This window comes from Pteropus vampyrus, unplaced genomic scaffold (genome assembly GCF_000151845.1).
Source record: "Pteropus vampyrus isolate Shadow unplaced genomic scaffold, Pvam_2.0 Scaffold291, whole genome shotgun sequence".
Taxonomy (NCBI): domain Eukaryota; kingdom Metazoa; phylum Chordata; class Mammalia; order Chiroptera; family Pteropodidae; genus Pteropus; species Pteropus vampyrus.
In genome coordinates, this window is record NW_011889072.1 from 671,587 (window position 1) to 699,309 (window position 27,723).

Consider the following 27,723-nt stretch of genomic DNA (forward strand, 5'->3'; position numbering starts at 1 on the left):
TGCGCCATGTCTTGAAGGGAGTATCGGACAGCTGCTGGGCCTCCAGGCTGCCGGCAGCGAGAAAGGACACCGCGAGCAGGGGGCAGCCCCGCACCTGGCCCCGGCCGGGCCTGTTGCCGTTCGGTCCCCAAGCCTACTCGCCCCAGTGGGCTAGGCGGGGGGGCGCCCTCCAGGTATCACCTCGCAACCCAGACCCAAGGAGAAGCGAGGGGCCGCGCGGGCCCCGCCCGCCCCCTCGGACGCAGGCCCAAGACCGGGCGCACGAAGGCCACGTCCCCGGGGACAGCGGCCCAACTCTATGGTTCGCGCGCAGGCCCGACGACCCACGTGACTTGCGGCAGCCAATCGAGGCGAGGACCCCCCCCCGACCATCGAGACGGCGGCAGCCCAGGGCTAGAGCTGCCCCGCCGGCCGCTCGCCATCCCCTCCCCGGCCCCGCTCCAGCGCTCCCAGCTCGGTGCTGCCGCCATCTTCCTGGAGGAGAGGGCCGGAGGCGAAGGCCCCCCTCCCTGCGGTCGCTCCGCACCCGTACCGCCGTCCGTTCCCCCCACCCCGACCGCCCCTCTTCTCCTCAGCGGTCACTCAGCTCCTGCTAAAGAAACGCGCTTCCTCCCACTCTAGTTACCCACAAGGCAACGAATCACATTACCTGTTCCACTCTTATCAGCGCAAGGAAACCAAGCTCATAAGGTAGGAACTGTGGCGAAACAGGGACGAGCCGCCATCTTGGTAAAGGAGAAGAGGCTACGCTTGACCTCCCCCCACCCCCAGCCTCTATATGGCCAACCGCCGTGGGAGGGGCACGGCGCCTGCGCAGAGGCGGAGACGCGGATGCGCCCGCGCCTGCGCACTGGGGAGCCGGGACGGGGGGAGGGGAGCAGAGCGTTGGCAAAGGGGCGCGGCGACGTGGTGACGCCGTCCGCGTGCGCGCGGGGCGGGGCGGCGGGTGCTGGGCGGTCCGCGGCGCGGTCAGTCGGCTCCGGTTCCTCGTCTCCTCCGCGGTGAGTGTCTCGCCGGGGGTCCCCGCCGCCGCGGTGCGAGCTGTGGGCCGACGCAGAGAGGGCAGGGGGCGCGCTCGGGGCGCGCGGGGCTGGTCGCGCGGTGTGGGGGAGGGGCGGCCGGCCCGCGGGCCTTCTCTCCCCGGAGCCGTGGCTCGGGCGGAAGCGCCGGGAGTGTCCCGGGAGCACCCGCCTGGCCCCTTGCTCACCCTGTGTGAAGGACGTGGAGCGGTCTCAGTAATGGGCCCGGGGTGCCGGACGCGCGGGTGGTGGTCGTGGTGGTCCTGATACGGGAGCGAAAGTGCAGGTTGTGGCCTGTCGGGCGCTTTCGTCGTACGGCCATCCTTTTGTCGCCCTGACATGGGCCAGTCTATCCCGTCAGCCCCCGGCAGAGAATAAGTCTCGAGAAGTCCTTGCGGCCTTGTTAACTCCCAGGCCCTGCCTGGCCGCAGAGACGGGGCGGCGAGAGGAGGCAGCGGCCCCTGCCCTGTGCAGGGCCAAACCCGGAGGCCACAGGTGGAGACCGGCTGCCGTTCGCGCGGAGACCGACGGAGGCCACAGATGCTTTCAGTAAAGCCCCAACTCCCACGAGGCCCACAGGATCCCAAAACCTGGCCACCTTTTATTTTTCCGGCCTCAATTTTTGTCATTATCACCCCCCCCACCTTGTTTGTCCTCTCCCCCCCACACCCCGCCCCAATCACATGACCCAACCACATTGCACTTGCTGAAGCTGCTGTGGTATTTCTCACCTTTGGCCTTCCTTGGTCGAAGCCCTTTCTTTTGCCTGGACCCCAGTTACCGCCGCCTTTGCTTGCCTAGGGAATGTGTGCATCTTGTCACCCTTACCCATTACCTAGCACAGTGACCCCCCCATATAGGCTCTCCAGTATTGGTTGAACGACTCCAGTCGTTACAACACCTAAATTTAATGTTCTGAAGCAGCCTTGCCATCGTACGGGGTGGTATATGATGGGGTGAGGGATTATGAAGTTGTTTCCTGGTGTTTGTAAATCGAGGTTCATCATTTTCACTTTTGGTAGTTTCAACTCAGTCTGTCTCTGCGCCACCCAGCACCCTACCCTGCAGTGTGTACTGCTCTGTCAGATCTGGGCAGTGACTGAGCTATAAGGGAGATCCTGATATTCTACTTTTCATCTTAATTGTTATGCCAGCACAGCAGCCCAGGGTAAAGAACAGGGATTTTCAATCAGATCAGATTTGCTTTTTGACTAGCAGGATGACCTAGGGAAATGGGGAGGGGTTGGGGGGCACCCTCCCCCTATAAGGATTCGTAAATGTGATTCAGATCCCTTTTATACTCAACTCCAAAGGCAAACTGCTGAAAAAAGAAGAATTTTTGTTACTTTTCCCAGAGGGGGGACCTCCAAAATCTATTAAGAGAATTGTGTTGAAGCCGTTTATGTATCCTGTGTTTATCCCACTTTGTGCTAATGGTCCCCACAGGTCACTACAGAAAACACATTCGATTGCAGGGTGCTGCCCCAAATGCGGCCAAGGGTGTTAATTTGGTGTACCATACGTGTGCCTTTCTCAAATCCAAAGAATCTGAATGCCAGAACATTCCAAGGGCTCTGGATAGGCGGTTACAGACCTTCTGGGTCCTACACTACAAGGTCATTTTTTGGACTGGGGTGATGTACATAAATACAAGAGTAACACGTCAATGAATGGTAGTTATGGATAATCCATCAGTTTAAAAACCACCAACAAAATATGTTTAAGCCACTATCTGTTCTTCATCTTTTGGAAAAGTTGGCTTCTATGTGAATTGGGATCGGGGTATTCTGTGAAAGAAGGAAGCCATAGGTCAAGGAGAAAAAAATTTAAACGTTTTTTAGCATCTAGAATGAGCACAACCTGAGAATAAAATTTTCACTTGACCACATTTCTGAGGTTTGGGGGTCCAGCTGGTCTGCACCATGGTTTAAATTAATCACAGCTTTTGGCATTTTGTGTTCTGGTCAAGACTGTCTAATTGGAAACCAGGCACTTCGGTTGGTGGCATAAAGAAAAAGCAACTAAATGTAAATTATGTAGCCGGTATAAAGAAATTTCAACAAACTTTAAGAGATTTTTACAGTAGGTGTTCACAAATCATGATCTGTTAAAATGGCAAGGTATGTGTGATAAAAATAACTCCCAATTCGGAACGTTCCTGGATAACCATTGAATCAAGGAGGGTAACAAAAGCAGAACCACATGCTGTCTAGAAAGCACTGGAAAGAAGACAAGCAAAATCTAAGACACAGCGAAAGCCTCATAGACTCAAATGAGAATTTGGGTTTTATGTATTTTCATTGTGAAGGAACACTGAAAATAATGAAATTTGGTTCTGATGATATTAAGAAGTAATCACTCTTAACAGAAAGGTAAGTAAATCCAAAAATTGGTTCTTCGAAACAAATTCTCAGAAGTCCCTTTAAGGAAAGAAGCAAATACATCTAGAAAAGACGATATAGGAGGTGAAATCACAGATACAGGAGACTACATGTTTCAAGATAGCCACAAATTCAGAAATCTGGAAGAAACAGATGACTTCCTAGACAGGTTACCAGAAGGGAACCAGGTACTGGAAAACCCGTTCAGAACAAATGCCACTGAACAGCCAGGTAAGATCTACCAAGGAAGAGAGGCCAAGACTAGATGGAGCCGAACTCCATCCAGCCCAGAACACCTAGCACCGCTGCCATTCAAGCCACTACGTAAAAATGGAAAGCACTTCAGTTTTTTAGTGAAGACAGCACAACTTTAGCGACAAACCTCAATGGAGACCTAAGAAAGCTAGCTAGTTAGCCGTAGGTCTGCCTCACTCATCAACATAAATGCAAAAGTTCTCTGAATATTTGCTGGCAATTAGATTCCAGAAACATACCTAAAGTATCTATCAATATAACTTGTTACAGCAAGATAAAGGATAAAATCATATGAACGAATGCTGAGACTTCTGTAAAACCCAGCAGCCAAGTCTAGCGAAAACACTAAGTAAACTGCTTTATTAAAATTCAGGATATTTCCGTAAACCAATGGCAGATGTTCTCTGATTCATCTCCTTCTCTTGCCTAGTAGCTCTACTTTCGTGTAAGCTTACCTTAATTTCACTACCTAGGCTGAAAACATTTTGGTTACTGTAGATCCGGCTTCACCTGCTTGTTAGTCCTTTGAGCTCTAGGCTTCACCTGATAATGGCCCCCCCCTTCATTAGTAATGTCATAGCAAGAAGCCGCTCACAGACTGCATATAAGTATTCATCTCGCCCTTCTCTTTCCCCCTCATTCTTGCCAGACGTAAGGAAAGGTCAGGCTTTCAGTGGGCCACTACTAAGGAGAACCGAGACTAAGAACCCTTCTTTCACATACTCTAGCCTTAAAAGCTTACAAATCCTGCCCATACGGTGGTTAACCAGCTGTACGTGGGGGCGTAGGGGCCTCATTTCTTTAGAGCTGGTGGGGAACATTTCCATTCAAAAGGGAAACAGCGTGCGTGCGCGCGCAGCACTCAGGAATGTTGAGGTTTGGCGGAAATGGGCAGGCCAGAAGGTGAAAGAAGTTTTGCAATACCTTCTTAAGCCCCAAAGGGAATCAAATCTGGCCGCATTCATCTCTTTGTTACCAGAGGTTAGCCTACAGACCACACATTTTCCAAAGCTTCAAGACTTCTAAAGCTTGTATTAAAATTCCAAGCATCTCTGACACACTTCTCAAGCAGTCCAGTGCCCTCAGCCTAGTTCTCAGGAGCTCAGGGAGTCTACGGCAGGTGGCAAACCGCACTCGCCAGGCCCCTTTGTTAAAAAGGTTCAGAGAGAAAGGAGATGACAGTTCCATGAGCTCGTCTGTAGCGCTTAACACATCATCAGTACTAAAAAAGTTCGAAGACTGTTGAAACTGGAATGTATATAAGTAGGTATATATTTGCTTTCATCGGCCTAATTGTGTAATTTCATAATGAGATAATTTCATCATTTCTGGGTATTTGATATGATTGAGAAGCTATTGATGCCTTATGTGTCTTTTATATCCATGCAAAGTTAAATGTATATGTTATAGATATACGTGTATTTTTTTTTGTTGCAGATTGACAACTTCACTAAAGATGTCTAAGGTAAGAGCTCACTTCATTTATCTACGGTATGAGGAGAGACTTATTTTTCAGACTGTTTATAGTCAAGAGTTATTACTCATTGTTTTAATATAAGTGATATATATGATTCATTAAAACAGATTTCTAATTTAATTGTCCTAAAAGCTTTGAGCTTTCTTATTTCAGATTTCCAATTTCTTGTTTCTAAACACATCAATAACAATCCATTTAGGGTCTTTAGATCATTTCCAGAAGACTAATCAAAAAATAATTTAAAATTCTACTAATTATCAGGATGAAATTGGCGGGACTCTTAAACCTGATAAATTGGCTTACATTAGCCCTTGCAAATTAGCCTAGAACCTTGAAGTAAATTAGTTCTAAAAGGCATGCTGAGAAAAGCAGAACTTGAGGTTAAAATTACAAGATTATCATTTCTTTTTGCCTTTTGTTTTTGAATCTCTGGGTGTTCCTTATCGTCTGATGCGTAAGCATCACACTGACTTTTGCTTTTTATACAAGTATTAGTGTAGAACACAAATGAGAGGAAAGGAAAATAACTGTAATTCCATCACCCAGAAATAACCACTTTTGTGAATAACATTTTGGGAATGTTCTTTTTACACATGTGCATGTGTGAATATACATGTAGAAAATAAATCAGTTCGTCTAATGTGTCGGTTGCTGTGTCTTTGATTTCCTCCCATTTATAGTATGCCACTGCCCCGTTCTCCAGCTTTCCTGTGCTGGCTTTGTCAGATATCACTCCTCAGATCAGGTGTCCGTCTATCAGGGAACATCGACATTCTGGTGTTGTCAGCTGTGATCGCGCCCTCATTCTCAGTCTTCTCTCTCTCAGTCTTCGAAGCTAGATATTCAAAAGCTGACCCCTCAGTTGCCTGCCTTGTCCTTGATGAGGCTCTGTTCCGTAGAGCTAGGTATATAGCTAGAGACATGATGTTTCTTGAATACTTTTCACAAAGACATCACACCTGACACCTGGAAGTATTTTCTTTTATGGATTGTTTAATCACTTAACAGAAATGTAATTTTAGGTCAGCATATTGGCATGGAATGATACTGCATTGGTTTTTCTTTTTAACGTTCTTAAGTGAGTACCATCGGTTTTCTGATAGAAGCGACATTTTGATGTTATGTGTTTTTAACTTGCAAGAACTAGTGATATATATGTCACAGCTTGATTATATCTTAAAAGCAACTAATAAGGTGTTTATTTGCTCTCTTTTTTTTTGGTAAAATCTTGTTTTAGCAACAACCAACTCAGTTTATAAATCCAGAAACTCCTGGCTATGTTGGATTTGCAAATCTTCCCAACCAAGTTCACCGAAAATCAGTGAAAAAAGGTTTCGAGTTCACACTGATGGTGGTCGGTAAGAAATTAACTTCTACTCTCCAGCTTATTAAGTGTGTGGCTGTCTCCCCATCCCAACCTGGGATATAATGATAGCATTACCCCTAACATCATAGGGAAAATTCCTTTGATAGCAGAATCAAATAACTTGGGAATTTGGGGGACAGAGAATTTTTAGAAAATTTTGCTTGAGTAAAATTATAATTTTTCTGTCATTTATTTATATGTAGTGAAAGTTTTTACTCACTGTGGCAACAAGCTTCCAAAATGTCACGCACTGATCCTTACCTGCTGGTATTCGTGCAGCTTTCCAGTGCCCTCCCACTTTGAATAGGGCTCACCTGTGTAGCCAGTAGTTCACTGCAGAAGTGAAGGTGTATGGCTTCAAGACTGGGTTATAAAAGACGTGTGGCTTGTACCTTGCCTTCTCTTGACTCACTTTTCTGGGGGAAGCTAGCCACTGTGTTGGAAAGACACTCCAGCAGCATTATAGCAAAGCCCCTCAGGGCAAGGAGTTGAAGCTTGCCAGAAGCCATGTAAAGGACCATCTCAGAAACACCCTCCAGCCCCAGTTAAGCCTGTCATGATAGCCATCTTGGCTGACATTGGCTGTTACTGCATGAGAGAACCGCTGCCCCCAAGCGATAACCACCCACAATAGTACACTCCCAAATTCCTGACCCGAAAAATGTATGAAATAATAAATGTTTATTGTTGTTTTAGGCCTCTGAATTGATAGTAATTTCCATATTAGTAGATAACTAATACACGTTTAATCAGAGGTGTGTTTAATACTAAAAAAAAATAACTCCTTAAATTTTTACGGTGGACGTATCTTATTTTTATTTTTTTTTATTATTTATTATTGTTTATGCCTACAGCACCTGGTCTTCCTAGGTGATCTCCCATCCAAGTACTGACCAGGCCTGACTTTGCTTAGCTTCTGAGATCAGACATTGGGCTTGTTCAAGGTGGCATGGTCATAGACCATGGACCGTGGCTCCACTAGGGCACAAACCCGGGACCTTCTGCATGTAAAGCAGATGTGCTAACTGCTACACTATGGAACCACGTCCTTATGGTAGACGTATTTTAAACAAACAACAATACTTACTATACAAGGTTTTTAAAAATTATTAAAGTCCTTTGAAATTGAAATTTTTTTATGTTGTATCAGATATATTTTACCATGGGCTGGAGCATGTCTATTAGCAAGCCTAACATGATGAGTTAGTTACCGGCCGAGGAGCTGTAAACTCTGCTAACCATGTCGCATTTTATTTCATTCTCGATAACTGCAGAATTCTCCAAAACATGCGGAGGTAGGCTGGTGATGGTCATGTATGAGTAGGACAGATGATTGTCTCCTGGGTTAAATAGCTCATAAATCTGAAATGAAAGAAATTTTTGGGACCTTTGGTCCAGAGAACTGAATAGTGACATGTTTTAGGATCACAATTACGTGATAATGATCGTGCAAGTTCAAGTTCCTAATACAAGAGAGAATTCCAGTGTGATCTGTCACAGTTACTTAATTTTAATGCATTCAAAAGTAGGCAATAATTTTTGCTTCTGGCCATGATAGAGTAATTTGTTTATTCTATCTTTCCCTAAAGGGCCAGGTGGTAAATTTTTAAGGTTTTGTGAACCATACATTTTTCAGTACAACCATTCAACTCTACTGTGGTCATGGGGAGCAGCCGCTCGCAATGTCAACAGATAGGCAAGTAGTGTTCCAGTAAGCTGTATTTACAAGGTGGCAGACTAGGTTTGATCTGCGGGTTGTAGTTTGCTGATCTCTGAAATAACTGCCATCAGACTAGTAGTCCTCCTGGCATGAAGATCTAAAAGGCTGATCAAAGTAGAGCAACAAACAGTTCTTTTAGGACATTCTGCAATAGGCAATGCGGACTTCCATCCTTGAGAGAAGGAAAAGTTTACACACTGTAAAGTCGTTCCCGCTTTCTGCCATTTACCTGCTCTGCTCCAGGAAGAAGTCAGCATAAGGGTCTCAGAGCCGAAGGGCGGATCACAGTCCAGGGAAGCTGAGGTGACTGGGTCCTGAGATAGCATGGCAGAGTTCCAAAGAAGAACTCCAGAGATCTGCATTGGGGTTCCTCAGACACTGCGGCTGAACATGGAAGTGCTTGTGGGTGGGGTTAAATTTCAGAGGCTAGGCAGCATGGAACCACGGGACTGAGTCCAACTGGAGATTACACAGAGTTAGACAGTCAGAGTGGGGTCCCCGGGGGAAACCCCAGAAAGCCCCTGCTTGGGAGGGTAGGGCCGGTGCAAACGTGAAGGCTGCTTAAACCCTCCCCAACAAAGCTCGAAGCAAGACCTGAAAGGATCCAGCTGATTTGCAAATTACTTTCCAGGACAAGGCCCATCACTCAGAGGACATCGAGTCCAGGCCTTTACAGCGTAACATTCACGATACCTAGTATCCAGTAGGAAGTTATTTATTGGGTATGCTGAGAAGCCAAAAAATTGGCACATAATGAGAAAAATTAGGCAGTAGATTCAGAAATGGCAGGTGCTAGAATAGACAAACGAGGACTTTAAGTATTTTAAATGTGTACCTGCACTTAAAGGAAAACATGAATGTAATGAGATAAATGGAAGAAAACAAAGAACCAAATGGAACTTCCAGAGATTAAGAAAAATACAACATCCGAGATGAAAAGGTTTCTGATTGGCTCAACAGCAAATTACGCACTGCAAAGGAAAGGCCGCAAGAAAGCATCCGGGCTAAAAGAAACACCAGAGCGATTCGAAGAAGAGCACGCCAGGGCGCGCAAGGGGGAGGAGCTGAGAACCACTGGTGAACAGAGAAAATCAAAATTAGCTAGGAAAATGCATACAGGGATCAAAGGTAAGACCGCTGACTTCTCATGAGCAATGACGGCTTAAAGTACCGAAGGAATAAAATCGTCAGCCTAGAGTTCTGATTATCAAAAAAACCCCTTTAAAATAAAGGTTAAAAAAAAGACGAAATACATGTTCAGATAAATAAGCTGAGACTTTATCACCGTTAGACTGGCACATAGGAAATCTTAAATGAGGCTCTGCAGGCCAACGAGAGGGGAGAGCACTGGAAATGCAGATATGTTGGTGAACGTAAGAGGCTTCTTGCTTTTTAAGTTTTTCAAAGATAACTGGCTTTTAAACAAGTAATGTGGAACATGGAGGAATGAAATGAACAGGGTTAGCACAGAGGACAGGAGGGTAAATGAAGCATCTCGTAAGCTTCTTGGGTTACGCGATGCCATATAATATTTGAGGGAAGACCGCCAAGTTAATTAATGGTGCATATTTAAACTCCATTGCGGCCACTAGAAAAATAAAGATTTGGTGAAAAGTCAGTAGCTTCAATAAAATAGAATATATTTTTTAAAAAGTACTCAATTCAAAAGAAAGGAAAAGAAAAAAAAAGACAAGTAGAAAAAGTGTAGCAGAAGACAGACTCGAACACAGCCGTGTCAGTTACATGCTGATGGACAAGGCAGAGTGAAAGGAAGGATGGTCGCAGCAGCAGGAGGCTGGACTGGCAGACGGCTGTGCCCGTGCAGGAGCACCGCTCAGTGTGTGCAGCACGGTTAACTACGCTCAGGTTAATTATGCTGAGCAGGAGCAGCCAGGCACGAAAGAGGGCGAGCTGTGTGAGCCCACACTTGGGAAGTTCTAGGACAGTCTGTAGTGACAAGCAGATTGACATATGCATAAACTGGGGGCTAGAGAGGGTAGAGAGATCATCTTGAGTGGAGGTCACCTGAATGCATACTGTTGTCAAAATTAATCCGACTGTACAGTTTAAATGAGTGCACTTAACTGATCAAGGTACAGGTAAACCATACCTCGGCGAAGTTGATTTAAAAGGCGTCTACGGCCATGCCACCCTGAACACGCCTGATCCTGTCTGATCTCTGAAGATAGGCTGTTTAGCACTTGGATGGGAGGCCACCTAGAAGAACAGGTGCTGTAGGTGTAAAAATATATAATATATAAAAGCAGGTAGGTGGGAGATTAAGGGTAAGATAGGTACTGAACAACTAGAAAGCTGACCACAGAACCCTCAACGTTTAAATTGTAACTGATAGTAGCTTGAGGCATGTCAGGAAAACCCCAATGTACCCAGCTTGTGAGCCAGGAACTATTAAAGAGAAAAGGTGTAGTTTTTAAAATTATGGCAGACTTCTAAAGAAATAAGAAATTTCCCAAAATGGCACACCACATGCAAATGAAAGACTACATATGTTTGGGCAGCAATCTGCAAGGAATTTTAAAATCACAAATAAATGTAAAGACCTCAAGGCAGAAGCCAGGTGGCAGGTCCATGAGAACATGACCATGCTGAAGTGCCTGCTCAAAGGGTAATAGCTGGCAATAAGTTCCATCAAGTTATTGGCCTCCCAGAATTATGCGGGGTGGCCACTCAGTTTCAAGAAAAGCAAGATTAAAATTATAAAGCGTATCGCCAAATATGTTCCCTGCTTGAGAGTAGGATGGCTAGTGTGACCAAGTACACAAGAGGGTTAGAGTGAGCACTGAGAACTTCAGAACTAAGCTTAGAAAATGAAAATATGCTGGCGCAATTGTAGGTTCCTGCGTTCCGAGAACACACACCCAGGCTGCAGGTCTTCCTTCCTGCAGGCACGTGAGCCCGGAGTGGGTGGCACTTTGCACTGGGGCCTGTGGGAACATCCTTCTCCTTGGAGCTCCGTCCTGCCATCTCCTTCACTCGTGATAGAACGGGCAGAAAAGCTGACCACTTAGAATACTGCCCTTCACGGGCCTTCGGAAAAGGCCCTTGTACCCTTGTTTGGGGAAGCAGTTTCTTGTGTTGGTTAAATCAGATGAAAATCTAAAGCTTTCCTGACAATTTGCCTGATAGGATCTCAGGATGGTTATTGTGAAAGGAAGCTCAGCTTTTTCTCCTCTGCGCGTATTTCTCGTGTCGTGGTGCCCCCTGGTGCCTGACACTCTGTCTTCCTCATGGGTGACCGGGAACCCTTCTCAAACTCAGTGCCTCCCATCGCTGTCAGTCTTTGCTGTCACTGCTTTCAAAGGGTACCTGGCCCCAGCGTGTTTCGCGCTACATTTTTTGGACAGTGATGGATTTACACTGGTCCAAATCTCTTGGGTCTTGTTTTGCCCTTTTAAAGGCACTTGTGTGAAAAACAACTCGCTGGGGCAGAGGTTCCTGGAAGCGGAGAGAGCAGAGCCAGGCCACCCAGAGGCACACCCCGGGGCAGTGTGCTCTGAGTGAACGAGCATCGCTTGTAGGTGTCACGCAGGCGCTATTCCAAACGACGTGGCCACTTACACGCTCAGTTAAGACTTAGAATCAGCCACTGGGGTGTTGCTACTGCTGTTTGGAAAGAGGCTCAGGTGCCTCTGCTCAGGTTCTGCAACTGGTCTCTTTTCAGCTTTATTTTCCACAGCTGTCACGACTCAGCTGGTAGTAGAGCGACTGTTGAGCTTTATTTTCCACAGCTGTCACGACTCAGCTGGTAGTAGAGCGACTGTCATCTCCCTGCTGGAGTGCAGAGCTCAACGGGAGCAGGGACTGATCTGTCCTCCTTTCTCCTGTGACCCAGCAGTGATACCTATGCCAGGGATGCAGAAAGGATTTAGCGCGTTCTGGTAAAGCCCCTTCAAGTGTGGTAAAGGACGTAAAGGGGCGTTGCAGGGCTGTTTACTGACGGGGAACTGATAGGGTGACACATCTAGCCACATTTTCATGTTCTCGTTTGGATGTGTTTAACGTGTAATTCTGCTTTTCTCCTTTTAATTTCCTTTTCATCTGTGAAAATTGCAGGCTGGTTAAAGTGTGATCTTGACTTTGTCCATCTACACGTTTCACGTTCCCTCTTTGGGTCTCGATTTTCCCAACAACAATGATTTTGAAACAGGCCTGTACGCCTTCCGTGTACTGTGCGGGACTCAGCAGAGACGGTTCAGACCGGGGAGCCCAGGCGACATTTGGGCACCAGGTTCACAAGCGCCTCTCCATGCAGAGTCCAGCCTTAGATGACAACAAACAATGAAGCGATGCCGTCTGTTCTTGCTCCTTCGAGTATAAGATTTAACTTTTTGCATCTTCTTTGCAGTTAGATTTCAAATATTCAGAATATGTAGTTACAGTAGTTAAAGAGAGATTCTTAATGCATTAAATGGTCATGCTCCGGTCGGCAGTGAGCGGGGGGTTGGCAGTTGGCAGAGTTGGGACCCCAGTGGCGGGGGGTAGGGGGGTCAAAACAGGAAGAGGGAAGTGCCCTCCCCCACCCTGGTTGCTGGCGATCGCGGGTGGGCGTGTGCACGAGAGGCTCGGCGTCTGCTGGTTTCCCCTTCCCACAGCTCGGGAGGCAGGTGTAGTGCTGTTGCCATTGTTAAGTTGGTATGTTCAGTTTTCTGAAAATGTGATAAGTTAAACACAATTAGTAAAACTCATAACCGAAAAACCTGCTTTGCATTCTATTTATCAAAAAATAAAGACCCGTCTCTAAACTCTTCCACACACCTGTGAAGAGGCGAGGTCGTGTTTCTGATCTTGTGCACGAATCGTGACGTCCCCCAGACCTGGCTGCAGACAGAGGGCCCGCCCTGGGCAGGTTGCTGGCCTGTGAGCACCGCTGTCCCGTCGCTAGAACGGGGCAGAGTGGACCAAATTCAGTCGTGTGGAGTCGAGAATGCTGTTCGTGAGGTGCTCAGCCCCCTGCCAGGCCTCCCATAATGCTCTGCAGATGACCTGTGTGACAACGTCGTGATGTCATTCTCATTCTCACGTGCAGGTGAATCGGGTCTAGGCAAGTCGACTCTCATCAACAGCCTGTTCCTGACCGATCTCTACCCAGAAAGAATCATACCTGGAGCTGCAGGTAGAAACGTCCCTTCACCGTCCTCTATACTTCTGTGTGACAGTTGTTGAAGAGCTCATGTGGTCTTTTACGCTTTAGCCTTGTGTTTTGTTGGCTTTTGTTCAGCTTAAACACAAGGAAGGCGTCATTTCGGGAGGGAAGGGCATGCTGCACTTGTGTTGTAGACTCTGACCCGGGTCTGTCCTCGCCTAGTTTTTCTTTGTAAAGTGTGGTAAATAGTTCCTGTCTGCGGTGTATGTTTGACAAGAGGATCCAGTGACAGGGCTGTCTTAGAAACGTGTGTGAGCAGGAGGTGACTGGGAGTGGATGTCGTCCGACTCCGGTGTCAGCACACCCCGGCATCCATGAGTGGGTGTCGAGGGAGTGGATTAGGCCCATAGAGGCCGAGCCTGGGGCCGGGGCCGCTGCACGGGGCCAGGCCACCCTTTCACGAGTGGTGTTAAATTCAGTCTTTAGAGGAAAAGACATTCTACCTTCCCAGGCAGCCCTTTAATCTTGGCTTCAGCGTTTCCCTTGCTGACTTTGGGATCATTTTTACACAATCCTCATGTCACCTCCTGAGAACCTTCCTCAGAGAGAGGTAGTGACTTCCAAATCACTTGCTTAATAAGAAGAAAGTAACTAACAGGTCATTTCTTCTCTTCGCAAACTGGCTCACTGTTAAGGCACATTCTCTTATTAAGTTTGTTTCTTTTCTAGAGAAAATTGAAAGAACTGTCCAGATTGAGGCCTCGACTGTTGAGATTGAGGAGCGAGGGGTCAAGCTGCGCCTGACAGTGGTGGACACCCCTGGCTACGGTGATGCCATCAACTGCAGGGATTGGTACGCACTCCCCTGGGACACAGCGCCTATTTACATTTGTCCTAATGTATTCAAATTTATAGTGTCAATGACTGATTTCACGGTTTGGAGTAACTATGTCATAAAACGAGATGATTTAAAGCACGTCAATGACGTTTTGAATAAGCAGTTTCATAGGGAATGGTATTTTTCTCAAAAAGCATCCTAGTGAGATCTGAGAGCCAGCCAGCCAGCCAGCCAGCCAGCCAGCCAGCGCTGGTGTGAGCGAAGCCGCCCAACCTGAGCCATGGCCATGGCCTCAACACTGGGGCACCGTGTTCCTCCTGCCGTGTGTGAGGACGTGGAATCTCTCAGACGCACTCGAGACGTGGTGCCTCTGAGGGGCTGCTCACTGGCATCATTTGCACAGACAAGGACAGGAAGGGATAGTGGCCGAGCGGCCTGTGCCAGGGCTGCGCCGAGAGCGCCGTGTTCGTTGACCACACAGAGCCCTGGCCCCGCTCACCATGGGCAGGACGGGCACCGCCTCCTGCCCTGGACAAGCGGACAGAGGAGGGAAGCCTTCCTCTTCCTCCTCCTCCTCCTCCTCCTCTTCCTCCTCTTCCTCCTCTTCCTCCTCTTCCTCCTCTTCCTCCTCTTCCTCCTCTTCCTCCTCTTCCTCCTCTTCCTCCTCCTCCGTCAGGGACTTGTCCTTCTGCCAGTCGTCTCTGTGTCACGCAGATGTGCCACTGCACAGTTTACACACCTGCTCTCGTGCCCGCGTCCTCTGCTGCCACTGTACCCCTCGTCCCCGTCACAGACACCTTGTAAAGCGGTGGCAACCCTGGGTCTTTACTCGGTCGTCTCAGGCTCCCCGAGACTGTTCTTTTCAGGCTTTTGACCCCAGCACTTGGAGGTCATTATGTTTGGCAGTTTCCACACATCTCCGTCTTGCGAATCCAGGTCACAGCTTCCTTTCTCTCCTACAGATGAATTTTAGCTTGTATTCGGTAGGGGGTCAGGGGCTAGGAAGACTCATTTCGTCTTTGAAGTTAGGGCCCACCTGCCTTGGTGGCCCATGACCCTTGGCATCCGTGCTCCTCTCAGTTTTAAGACGATCATCTCCTACGTCGATGAGCAGTTCGAACGGTATCTGCATGACGAGAGTGGCCTGAACCGGCGGCACATCATCGACAACAGGGTGCATTGCTGCTTCTACTTCATCTCGCCCTTCGGACACGGGTGAGTGGCCGCACGCCCCTGCTGTGGCGACTCGGGGTCCGTAACACCACGCGGGTGTGCATCCTGCCCCCAAACTGCACATTCCAATGTAAGAATTGAAATCATTTTGAGAGAAAAAGTTGTGTGTGATCTTTTTTCCCTAAGCATGTGGCACTTCTCAAATCATTTGTAGACTTAAGCCCTTAGACGTTGCGTTTATGAAGGCGATACACAACAAGGTCAACATCGTGCCTGTCATCGCAAAAGCCGACACACTCACTCTGAAGGAGCGTGAGCGCCTGAAGAAGAGGGTGAGTGTCTCACGGGAGTGGGGGCGTGAGATGTGGGGTTCGGTGGGGGTTTTTAAGCAGTATGTGGTACTTGTGGTTTTTTAGTACTTTGCCTTCACAAAGAGGTGTTGAGCCTTTACTGTCTTTCATAATTCACCTTAGGCGAAAATGCCGCCAGTGACTTACAGGGTGGCTGGTGAGCAGACTCCGCGACGCGTCCGGTAAATGGTGTGGCCGTGGGCGTGTGGTCACTTCCGTGAACTTCTCCTATTCCAGCTACACAGTTTGCTCTACACGGTCCACTTAGTCGGGTGTCGTAGCGTGTTAAGGGCCCGTGTTTGGCCAGAGAGGTGTGGCGTTGCAGCTGTCTGCCTCCCGCTGTGCCCTCACTTCCCAGCGGCTGCAGCGCTGGCCGGTTGTCTCTGCAGCACCCTCTTCTGCGTTACCCCGTGAAGCTTCTTTGTTGCTTCTCTGGTATAAGTTTAACTATTTACCTTTTTAAAATTATATACTTGTTTGTGTGCTTAAGAAAGTCCAGACTCGCATGCTAAATTCTACAAATACGAGTTCCTTTGATTTTCCACAAAGCAAGCACTGGTAACAGTATCTGTCCTTCTGGAACATGTCTGTGTGTGTCTTTTTTTTCGGAGGAGGATCAACTATCTACATGTCATTCTGACATTTGACTTTCTGAGATCCCAGTGCACCCAGAAAGCACTCCCACTGTCCCTGACTCTGCTGAGTGCACACAGAGCATTTCTTCAGTGTGTTCCTGGGCCTTCCTACCGCCCCCTCGGACTTGATGTCAGGAACCTCTGTTTGGGTCACCTGTGTGTTCCAAGAGTTTAGGACAGGAGCACTCAGCACTGTTTACGTAGTGAACGTCAATATCCGTCTCTCCTCGCAACTGTGTGTGAGACGAATTGTTAGGAAGGAAGTCGATGCACATTTAAATTTTTGAATGATGGATCCGTTTCCCTCAGATTTATGACCACAGATCCCCAAAGCAGGCTCTTCTCTCCACCTCCTGGAACAGTCCTGGGTTTGTTACCAGTGCTTGCCAAGGACGTCCCACCGGAGGATGGGAAGTGGTGTCCCATTCCAGTGTGAGTCCCCCGATTGCTCCGACCGCTCTTGTGAGCCGCCGTCCCACTGCTGGCCATGCGCATTCTCCCGGCCTCCCGTTTCCTGCTTTCCTTTTGTTTTCAGACGTGGCTATCATGTTGCAGATGACATCACCGTTTGATTTTGGTGTTTCCACGTTCTTCTGGCAATCTTCTCCATAGCAGTTATTAAATTGTGCTCATATTTCTCAGCCATTTCCTTATTGTCTCAGGTGACTGCCAGTCTGTTAGGAAATATTCAGGCCCTTGGAAGAGCCCCCGAAAGCTTGGGCATTTTTGTGCTTTACATAAGTGTTTTAAGCGGGAGCTTCATCTTTTATAGGGTGTTTGGTTCAACGACGGAGACGGAGGGGAAGGGGCACGTCACAGCACGCTCTGTGCTCGTGTCTGATCCCGTATCCAAAACGCACAGGGCCCGATGGCAAAGCCTGCAGTGAGTGGGAACCTTTTTAGTGCTTCGTCTCAGGCCTTTGTAATTCCTTCTCCCGGTCTGCGCCCCTCCCACTGCCGGTCCTCCCGCTGCCCACCGGCGCTGCCCCTCCCTGGTCCCCAGGAGCCTCCTGCAGGCCTCCGCCAGCGCTGCTTTTTGTAGCCTGCACTTCGTGCTGTTCCAGCTGCTCTCAGGCTCTTCCACGCTGGCTCGCGGTCCAGCTGCAGGTGTCCTGTTTGGGCTTGGCATGTGGGGCCATCCCTGGCCTTCATCCTCACCCGTGGGCTTTGCTGTGTCCCAAGACCCACCTGCCTGCCTCTTTACCACCTTCCTGACTCCCGATCCTGGGATGTTGGCATTGCTTACTGTTATTCTATCACGTCATCCCCTGTGGCTTCTGCTTTTCCTGTCTGAGAACCCCACTTTTCACGTGACCCACGGGTGTGAGCAGAAGCCTTCTTGCCCTCACAAGCTTGTCTCCCAGCTTCCCTGGCACCGTGGATCGTCCCACAAGCCTCGCAGTCACTCACACTGAGACGGGTGCTCATCCCGATTGCGCACTTCTCACTCCCCTCTTGCAATTCTGAATCGCCTATTTATTAACTATTTCCCAAGTCCATTTTCATCCGCAGTGCGCGCCCTCTTTCTGGGGCCAGCATAGAGAGATGGCGTGGCAGGAGCGGGCAGAGCCCTTCCTCTTGCTGGCCGCTGCCTCCTCCATCTCCTTCAGGAAGGAGGAACTAGGGAAGGACAGGAAAGGACGCCAGGCAGTAAGGTGCGGGAGTTGGGGCGGGGCAGAGGGCCTTTATCAGGGCCTGAGTGGATGCAGACTGTGCCTTAAGTCTAAGGTTTTGGTCATTCGAGGCCAGAAGGGTCATACTAAGAATAGATCCGTGAGCAGGGTTCGAGGTAGGGTGTTTCCTGCTGACTTGGTTTATGTTCTCCCTTCCCTTGAGGGCCGTTGACTAAGAAACATCCAAACCTATAGAGAATTTTTGTAAGAATTTGAGCCAAGCTGATGATATATGTGGTGGCGGGGGGGACGGGGCATGGTTTAAATGCTCTGGGGAGTGACGGTTTTGCGGCTTCTTTTATGCATTTGAGGTTAAGGAGGGACCATAAGGAAGTTCACACCGAGGTGGGGAAGTGAGGTGGTGCAGACTATAGGACAGTTAAGATCGAGGCTTAAGGAGGAGTGTCTTAGAGGGACGTCACAAAGGTGCATGACCCTAGAGGCACAGAAGCAGCAGCTTGGCCAAGTGAGGGCAGGGGACCCTTTCAGGAAAGATGCACATGCTTGGGATGTGACCTGTCCATTGGGGGACTTATGGTCAGACCACCCTGCGAGGTGAGGTTCCTTGTCGCAGAGCCCCTTCTATCCGTGCACAAGGCCCAGGCCCTGGCGTGTGAGTGGGCACAGCTCCCCGCCTCATAGGTGGTGCAGTACTGGGTGTCTAGGTCAGTGACTAATGAGAGACCAGCTGGCCTCAGCCCAGCCCCTCTACAGCCTGGCGACAGCATAGAGTATGAGGCTCTACCACCGGCCAGTTTCTGCCTGTTAAAATCCGGATTCCCAGACCCCCATTATGGTGTTCAGGGGACTCTCCACTTGGTCCCTCCGGTGGTCCTCCTGACTCGGTGTCCTGCACTCCAGCCTTCCTAGATTTGCTGTTACTTCCAAAACCTACCTCTCGCGCCCTCCCCTCCTTGGCTCTGACAAGGCCTTCCCCGGGCACCTCTCCCTCCTCCTCCCATTAGACTCCTGCCCTTCCTCAGGGACCCTTGGCGACAACGTGTGGCTCCTCTCGTGCCTCAGCGTCTTCCGTGGTGGCATGTGGCGACCTCAGGGCCTGTTATGACATGCTTTTATCGTGGCCGCTGTACACGTTGAAGTGATGGTGGCGTCACTGCCATCGTGGACAGGACCTAACGTAGAAACGCCTTCGGCCCTGCGTGAAGTCATTGGAAAGTAACCGTCGTAACCTGTTTCTTTATTGACGTTTGGGTGATTTGACATATTTTCAAATAGGTCGAGTTGGACTTGACTAGAATTTGTGCAGTTTGTTAAAATTGTTACTGGTCTCGACGTTCTTTCAGATTCTGGATGAAATCGAAGAACATAACATCAAGATCTATCACTTGCCTGATGCAGAATCGGATGAAGACGAAGATTTTAAAGAGCAGACTAGGCTCCTCAAGGTAAGAACTCTGTCTTCAGGTGCATGAGGTCGCCAAGGCCTATTTGTGTCGCCTGCCTTCAAAACAAAAGGAGTTGGCACAGGGCGGAATCCTGGGAGGCTTGACTCAGAAAGTGTCTGGGTAGGTGTGCTTGCAATAGTGTCTGTGCTTTAAATAGGTTTGGACCTCGTTGTCACCATAAGGGTCAGAAATCTCATTGCAGGTTTAATTTCTTTCAGGCAGTTTGTCCCACAGGGGAGGTAACTGCCACTTTGAAGTCAAACGTTGTTTGTGTGCCAGTAGCTTTCCAAGAAAACTTGGTAGTAAGCAGCCAAGTGCCCTATGCGTGCGCCGTGAGCACTGGGTCCCCACGTGGAGTCTGTCTAGCCTGGCTGTCCCTCTCTAGGCCAGCATCCCGTTCTCTGTGGTCGGATCCAATCAGCTGATTGAAGCCAAAGGCAAGAAGGTCAGAGGTCGCCTCTACCCGTGGGGCGTCGTGGAGGTGGAGAACCCGGAGCACAATGACTTTCTGAAGCTGAGGACGATGCTCATGTAAGACGCCCCTGCCCCGTTAGCAGTGTGGAGCCCGGGGCAGCGCTTCCTGGTGGCTTCCTGGTGGGAGTGGCCAGTGGCCACAGAGGCAGCTTCCAGCGCATTGAGCTGCCACGGGGGCCACTGGGCATGGTGCCGGAGGCCCTCACTGGAGTCCCCCTTGGCGATACACCAACCAGCCCCTTCACCCGTGGTCGGGAGCTTCATACACTCCCCAGTGATCTCCCAGGTCTCCTTCGAGGCTAAAAGTAAACGCCCTGAACCAGCCTGGGCCAGCTCCTGCTCCCTGAGGACCAGGTGGGCTCAGCGGCGCGGGCAGCGGCGGCTTCCCTGGCGCTGGCTGACGTGCGTTACCATGGCCAGTCGGCCTCAGGCTCCTGGGACGCCCTGGCCAGCCCACGATGCTTGATGGCCTCTTAGCAAGTGGAGCACCCCATGACGAGAACAGACTGCTTTGCCCTAAAAGTAGCTTTCGCGTCCAGTAACATGTGTGCAGTGCTGTTGCTCTTGAGTAAAGAGGCTGAAGGACGGAGCACAGCTAAAATCCGTGACCTCCGCAGCCCACAGAGCTCGGAGGAGGCGGACCCAGATGAACGCGGAACAACTGGAAGTTGCTTGTGTGCCACACAGGGTCCGCTTGGTGTAGCAACTTCGAGTGAACTAAAATCACAAAAACATCATTAAAATTACTATTTAAGCTAATGGTAAGCGAAATTCAGTCCCTGTGTAAGGTAGTTAACGTGAACCCAGCTCTCCAGGATGAGCCCTTGGCTGGCAGGGTCCCGTCACGGGCAGTGTGGATCCCGAAGACAGCTCCGGGGTCAATTGTGTGTTTCTCAGAGGGACAGCAGCCCTGGATTGCGGGTAACAGGAAGTGACACCTTCGCTCATTTACGAGCACCAACATGTTTAGAGACACTGGGCCAAAAATCAGGCTTAAGGAGGAGTGTCTTCCTATGGTGATTAGACCAGCGGCCCCCAGCTCTTCTGGCACCAGGGACGGTGGGCCCATGAGGAGCTGAGGCAGAGCTGAGGCGGGGATGCGCTGGGGAGCAGCTGCACACATAGGCTAAGCCTTGCTCCTCGAAGCCGCTCCCCTCCTGCTGTGCGGCCCAGTCCCTACCAGGCCAGGACTGGTACCAGTCTGCGGCCTGGGGGCTGAGGGCCCCTGGGTTAGAAGAGGCAAGTGCCGCTCCTGTAGTTATGTTTAGAAACGTGTATCCCGTTTCAGACATTGGTTACCTAAAAACTCAAATCTCGTTGTGTATCCGCCTCTGTCCGGCGGCGATGGTCTCATGCAGAGCTTGGCAGTGCTTGTGGCAGAGTCCCTGCGAAAGGGACTCTTCGCCGGGCCCTGTCGGGCGAGTGTGTCTGCGTGTCATTTCCTGGGTAGCACGGAGAGACATACCTCTGCAGACGTCTCCGTAGTCTTGACCCCCCACCCTGGAATCTCAGAGACTTCACATCGTTTACCAGGTTGAGGGGGTTTCATCACGAGGGTTTCTTCCACGTCCTCCACTGGCGGTTCCCAGCGCGGTGGCGCGCACGGCCCAGCCCCACATTCTCTTCTCTTTCAGCACCCACATGCAGGACCTCCAAGAGGTGACCCAGGATCTGCACTACGAGAACTTCCGCTCCGAGAGGCTCAAAAGAGGCGGCAGGTTATTGCTCGAGTCATGCTGTCCCCCTCTGTGCATAGTGTGTCACCCCAGGTTATGCCGTCCCTCTCCTGGATGGGTTTAGCTTGGCCTTCTTGACCTCTAAGCAACATGATTTGGTTTCTTGTTATAAGACACTAGTTTTTGTGGTTTTTTAGCCTGCTCTTTAGTGTGAGTGATTAAAGGTAGTTTTTAATCATCTGCACATAAAGAACAGCTTCAGATGGGAGGGCCGGGCACTAGCTTTGAGTCTATGAGGGAGGGTGTTAAACCGCAGCACCCTCATCAGGGGAGGGCAGCAGGCCCCCCTCCCCACCTCCGAAACTCACGTGGCCGCCCCGTCTTGGCTTTTCTTTTTCACAGTCCTAATAGGTTTTTGTTTGAGACCTGATTTGTATCTGATAAAATCACATCTCTGCTTAGAGTTTAACAAATAAGTGATACACACATAAAAGAATTTTCTGTATTGTAGTTCCTTGAAATGTTCACATTTTTTAAAAATGTGGATTTGTGATACGTATGAGATATACATTAATATTAATGTGGGGACCAGACATTAAGAAAGGTGTCAGAGGCAAGGAGGTCTCACTCTGAGGAAAAGCTGGCCTGGCTGTGACCACCCCCCACCCCCGGCCACTGGTTACGAGAAGCTGTGTCCTCGTGAGCGCAGAGGGCCTCTGCTGGCCGCCTCTGCTTAGACGTCAGATGCCGTGTAATGGTTATAGTCTGTGCATAAAGGTTAACTTTAAAAGGGGTATTCGCCAGGTAATAGCTATTATTTTTTGAGTAGGTAAAGATGAAAATGTTATCCCAGCTTAGAGAATCTCTGGAATTTTCCATTTCATGTTGCTCTTTTTTCAGCATTCTTTTTTATGTCATTAATCAGAAAAGTGAAAAAGTTTATGTAATTTTAACTAGATAACATTTCTCAGATATGTAAAATGAAGTGTTATCTTGTCATCAAAAATAACCAACTTACATTTGTTGCAATATTATAATTGTAATTTCTTTTAACTCTTAGAAAAGTGGAAAATGAGGACATGAATAAAGACCAGATTTTGCTGGAAAAGGAAGCTGAGGTAAGTAGAAAAGGACTGTTTTTCAGTCTAAAGCTGTTTAGTTTACATCAAAAAGTGTTATTTGTAGTTATTTTTTGAGAAGGAAAATAGCTCACATAACTAATGTATTTTATACATAAATCTGTACATAGTATGCATATTGCTTTGCACGTATCACCTCATTTATTCTCCAGTAGCAGTTTAATAGAAAGCTTGGAAACAGACTGTAGTAACGTGACTGATTTTGTAACATTCGAAAGTCAGTTTTTCTATGCATAGGTTGTAACCAATTAGAAAATTTAACGAAAGAAACCCATTCACAGCCACTAACAAAAATTTAAGAAATACATAGAACTTAACATGAGAAAGAAACTAAAAACCTAGTGACAAAATTTTCAGAATTTTAATATACACACAGCTTGTTAGGATGCTTAATTTCCAGATCCTAGTTCTAAGTTAATCTCTAAATTTAGTGCAGTTCCAACGGAGTCGTGTGTGTCTGCTGAGTGTTTTTTTTCTGGGGAGAGCTTGACAAAATAATCGTAATGTGTGTTTTGAAGACTAAGCATGGGAAACGGGGCACTGTAAGGAGTGGATTAATGAGAGGGGGCTGGCTGCACTGGTCACAGACATGTGGGAGAACGGGGCTTGTCTGGAGGGTGTGGCCGGGCGTGGGCCGCCGCCTGGGCGCACACTTGGGACCTGTGGGAGAGCGGAAACGTCCTCCGTGATGAAGCTGGCCCCGAGACCTGTAGAGTTGTGGAATCCAGACATAGTAAACGATGGTAGAACAGGCCAGCCTTTCGGAAAGGAAAGTAGGACTTGCTTCTTTGGCCAAATTAATTCAATATATGTCAACTATTTAAATTTTAAAAACCCGCTAAGTTACCTGAAAAAAGTTTCGGTGAGTGTTTCGTAACAGCTGCCTAGAGGTCTTTCTAAACACATAGAAACCACAAGGATGAAACTTGACAGGGATTACGAAGGGCAAACATTGGCCGTGCGAGTGGCTGGGACCAGCCCCGCACCCCTTGGCTGCATATCATCCCTGGGCGCTGCAGTTTTCTCCAGCCTTTTAAATTAAAAAATATTATCTTTATCTTGTCTTTTTTTACTTCTGTTTATTGATAATTTCTGTTTTTTACTTGAATTGCATATTTTTATTTGTTCAATATTCTGTTGAGTTGCTGATTGTCTTACTGGTTTGTGAGAGTCCTTTGTATGTTAACTCTGTCATGTTTCGGGAAAGCATAGAAGTTGAAATCGTAGGACTCACAGAACACCTGTCAAGAATAAGGGACAGCAGACCCTGACAACCAGTAACGTGTCCCCACGTCTTGTGCTCGTAGCTCCGCCGCATGCAGGAGATGATCGCGAGGATGCAGGCGCAGATGCAGCTGCAGATGCAGGGCGGGGACGGCGACGGCGGGGTCCACGGGCACCACGTGTGAGGTGGTGAGGATGCCTGGATGACAGGCCTTTGTCACTCATGCTTGGCATTTTGAAGTCTGTCTCTGCATCCCTGGTCTTGAGGGAAAGAGGGCTGTTCCTAAAAATGGAAGCGTCTCCACTCCTCCAGCCTAGTAAAAATAAAGTCTTCCTGTTTTCTGAGCTGTAACTATGGTGGGCAGTAGAAGAAAAATTATGTTAAAGTAGCTCGTATTAGTTACACGAGTAGAAGTTTATTAAAGCTGAAAACATGTCTTCAGAGGGAATTTTAAATGTTATTAAATGGCTTGTGGAGACCAAAAGTAAAGCTGGCAAGAGAGGGGGTGGGTTATGCCAGGTAGGGCAGGGTTACCCCGATGGAGTCGTTGACCTCCCGCTCGTCACCACAGCTCTGCTCCATCCCCTGGTAATCGCAAGTCACGTAGTAAGTCCGGCCTTCCTGCTTGAAGGGAGTCTGCAGACACCAGGGACCCAGGACTAGGCAGAGCTTCCTTGTGTCCTCTGGACAGGTGGGCACTCAGCTGCTTAGGTGGCTGCTGTCATCACCTCCAAGAGGAAGGCCGGAGAGTTCAGCCATAGGAAGCAGCAGTTACACGGGGCTGGGTGAGGGCAGACCGTTCCACGGCAGACAGACAGCGGGCTGGACAGTTTGAGCTGGTGCGGGTCTGCGTAGAGGAGGACTCTCACTGCAAGTCAGGGATCTAGTCGTAGAGGCGCAAAAGTGTTGGTGAAAACAGGGAGGTGACGTGAGTGACCCAAGGCTTAGCTGACACATGGCAGGATTGATGAGATAGAGGGCAAGGAGCCCAGAGGCCTGGACACCTGTCATAAGTTCTCCACGACAGAGGGACAGGTGATGAAGGGAGGACTTAGAGGAGCACACTGGCGCATTGGTCACCAAAACAGCCCCTGCCTTGCGTGGCTTGTTGGGAGAGGTTTTAGTAGTAAAATATACGCACAGAAAGGCACAGAGAGACACGTCCAGTGTAAGCAGCTACTAGAAGGGACCATCCATGCAGCCCCAGCCTGCGTCAGAGTTGGCCGCTTTACTTTCGTCATCACGGAGACCTTGGGACAGTCCCAGGGGTGCGTGCCAAGTTCACACTTCACCAGTAAGGGCACTGATGCTGGGCCGGGGTGTAAAACGATCTGCCTGTGGTCACATAGCTAGTGACTCCAGTGGCCGACAGCGAAAGCAGATTGGGAGCAGACGGGGGAAGCGGAAAGAAGCGGGGATGCAGGGGCGGGCTCCTCCAGGCTGGGTGGCCGATAGGCTCATAGGTGTCTCCCTTTTACTCTGACCTTGCTGCTGTTGCTTTTAAAGCTTTAATTATGAAAATTCGACTTTAGGTACAGAAAATCAATCGATATTTTTATACACTTCTCAGTTTTGCTGTACTTTGTTTCCCAGTGCCTTATAAAGGACGTTTGCCTTGGTTAACACTGCAGTCCTATCGCCAGTTTGTGCTCTGTTACACAAAAAATAATGCTGTTACTGATCAAAGCCTTTCAACATGTTGTGCTTTGTTTTTCCAGAAAACACTTTGCAAGATAAAACATTCCGGATGAGTAATACAGCTCTGTGTTTTCAAGAAATCGTTGGAGGGGTGCCGGACCACATGTTACAGTGCCTGTGGCCCAGGATTTTAACTTTTTTAAACTTTCGCCATATTCTTTTGTATGAAGTACTTTAAACATTTGTATTCGTTACTAGGGTATACTTTATGTTTGTGAGTGAACTTTGCATTTTCATTTTCTTTCACCTTAACTAACCACTAATGTCGGGATCGATTCCCAGGGATCAGTGAGCATGTGTAGTTGCTGTGATTCGGCTGGCCTAACCAATTAATCGTTGAGGAGCACTCGTATTTCTGAAACATTTAGATTTACCCAGAATGTTCCCGAGTGATAGAGACATGGATGTGGTGACAGACAAGGCACAAGGCTGCTTACTCACCAGGGCACATGTGTCGTGCGGGGACTCCTCCCTACCTGCCTCTGTTTGGGTGCGACACCTGACACCTGACACGGGTTTTGCTGCTATAGTTCAGTACCATTAATTCACCTGCACACTTACTGTTTACCAAATGACACAATTATCTAATGAGATACACATTTATATTTACATGTCTTTCTTTTAAGAAACAGGTTTTTAGGGATAAACTTTGAGAAGTCTCTGGATTCTTATATTGGGTCATTTTTTAAACCACTAGGCAGGGAACTTGTCACAAGCCACTTTTTGTAGTGTTCAGCGTTACTGGTTATACTCTGCTACAAAAACAAAGCACCGTGGGCCCTAGTTTTCATCTTGCAACTAAGATTCTCACCAACGGTGAGAGTCAATAAGCTATTTTTACTCAACTAAATTAAAAAACAACTTTTTAAGGAAAATTAACAATTGATCTGTTCAGAAACTAACATTTTTATATTTTTATACTGCACTTTAATATATTCTGTAACTGAAGGTGTAGGAAATCTGCCTCAGTGGTAGAAATGAGGGTTCTCTGGTGAGTGGGTGCCTCTGAACCCAGACCTGTCACAGGCCCTGAAGCCTCAGCCCTGTGACTCCCAAAATGCCAACCAGGTTTCCCTGATTTGGCTTTGTTTAACTGTTTCTTTTTTGAATGGTTTTCTAAAAGGTGGCAAATAGCAGTGATCATTTTTTTTAATGTGCAGATTGTCTTGTTTATTTCAGCTACTGCCATTTCCTTCATTTATATGTAATACAGATTTCTCCATGTATCATGGAAGAATGAAAGACATTTCAGATCTGGGCTGGTTGGCAGATGTCGCCAGTCCGAGCCACACCTGGTATTTTCTGTGTTCTGTGGCCTTGGCCTCCCCCCCCCCCCCGCTGCCCCCATCTCCCAAGCCAGTCTCCCTGTCGTGATTGAGGGTGCTGATGCTCCCAGGCTTTTTCCCAGTGTTTCTGACGTTGGCAAATGGGTCCCCAGAAATTAACAGGTGAAAGGAGACCTGGAGGTGTTGGTTTATTTAATATTTTCATTTTGCTGTAACAGGAGGGATTGAGATGGAGAAAAGGCTCCATCTGAGGATAAAGAGGTTTTTCCGTTTGAGCCAAAAAATAAAATGAGGGTCAGAATACATTAATATGGTACAAAGTATACTGTGTTCTTGCTGACTCGACCCTTCCCTGTTGCATAATTGTGACTGGTCAGAAGCTTTAGGTTTAGGCACATTATGCAAAGTTTCCACCAAGAAAAGGTGTATGACTCTAGAGTACCTCCATTCAAGACCAATTATTTGGGTTCTTTTGGTATTTATTAACTCTGCCAGTAAAAGCTGTTTAAAGGGAGGCAAGGGGACATTTGCAGGTGGTTGATGTAAGCCCGTGTGCATTTAAGTAAAATTACTACCCAGTGCTAACTGCCCCCGCCCCCATGATGGTTAGGGTTAAGCTGGGTGGGTTGTCCTACACCTCTGCACTCTTAAATCCCTTTTTTTTTTTTTTTTAGCCAAACCTAAATAAATACTTTTGCTAATAGATAGTTGCTCTTTAACTAAGAGGTCATCTTTATAGAAATGTATTTTAAAAACTATTTTACACAGCAGTTTTGTATCCATTGAAACTAACCTTTTATCAATAAAGCACTATTGTTTAGACATTAA

The 27,723-nt window shown here is 48.2% G+C and overlaps 1 protein-coding gene across 3 annotated transcripts; it reads left to right on the top strand.

The window, feature by feature from the left end:
- The first annotated feature begins 437 nt into the window (after positions 1–437).
- On the top strand, positions 438–27,723 carry SEPT2 (septin 2). 3 transcript variants are annotated; one of them, XM_011376268.2, is made up of 13 exons: positions 438–690; positions 5,093–5,120; positions 6,370–6,490; positions 13,266–13,352; positions 14,052–14,175; positions 15,241–15,375; positions 15,548–15,665; positions 19,296–19,397; positions 19,783–19,928; positions 21,506–21,589; positions 22,608–22,665; positions 23,994–24,099; positions 25,630–27,723. In XM_011376268.2, the coding sequence occupies exons 2-12, from the start codon at positions 5,112–5,114 to the stop codon at positions 24,093–24,095; spliced, it is 1,086 nt and encodes a 361-aa protein (XP_011374570.1). In that variant the 5' UTR covers positions 438–690; positions 5,093–5,111; the 3' UTR covers positions 24,096–24,099; positions 25,630–27,723. The 3 variants fall into 3 exon arrangements, with proteins under 3 accessions (XP_011374570.1, XP_023376866.1, XP_011374571.1); XM_023521098.1 differs by lacking the exon at positions 438–690 and adding an exon at positions 922–1,001; XM_011376269.2 differs by lacking the exon at positions 438–690 and adding an exon at positions 922–1,001 and having other exon boundaries at positions 23,994–24,096.

Excerpts from the sequence above, each read along its gene's own strand:
- SEPT2 (XM_011376268.2), top strand. Across the intron at positions 6,491-13,265 it reads GTTCACACTGATGGTGGTCG|GTGAATCGGGTCTAGGCAAG; the intron begins GTAAGAAATTAA and ends TCTCACGTGCAG. Across the intron at positions 15,666-19,295 it reads GTGAGCGCCTGAAGAAGAGG|ATTCTGGATGAAATCGAAGA; the intron begins GTGAGTGTCTCA and ends ACGTTCTTTCAG.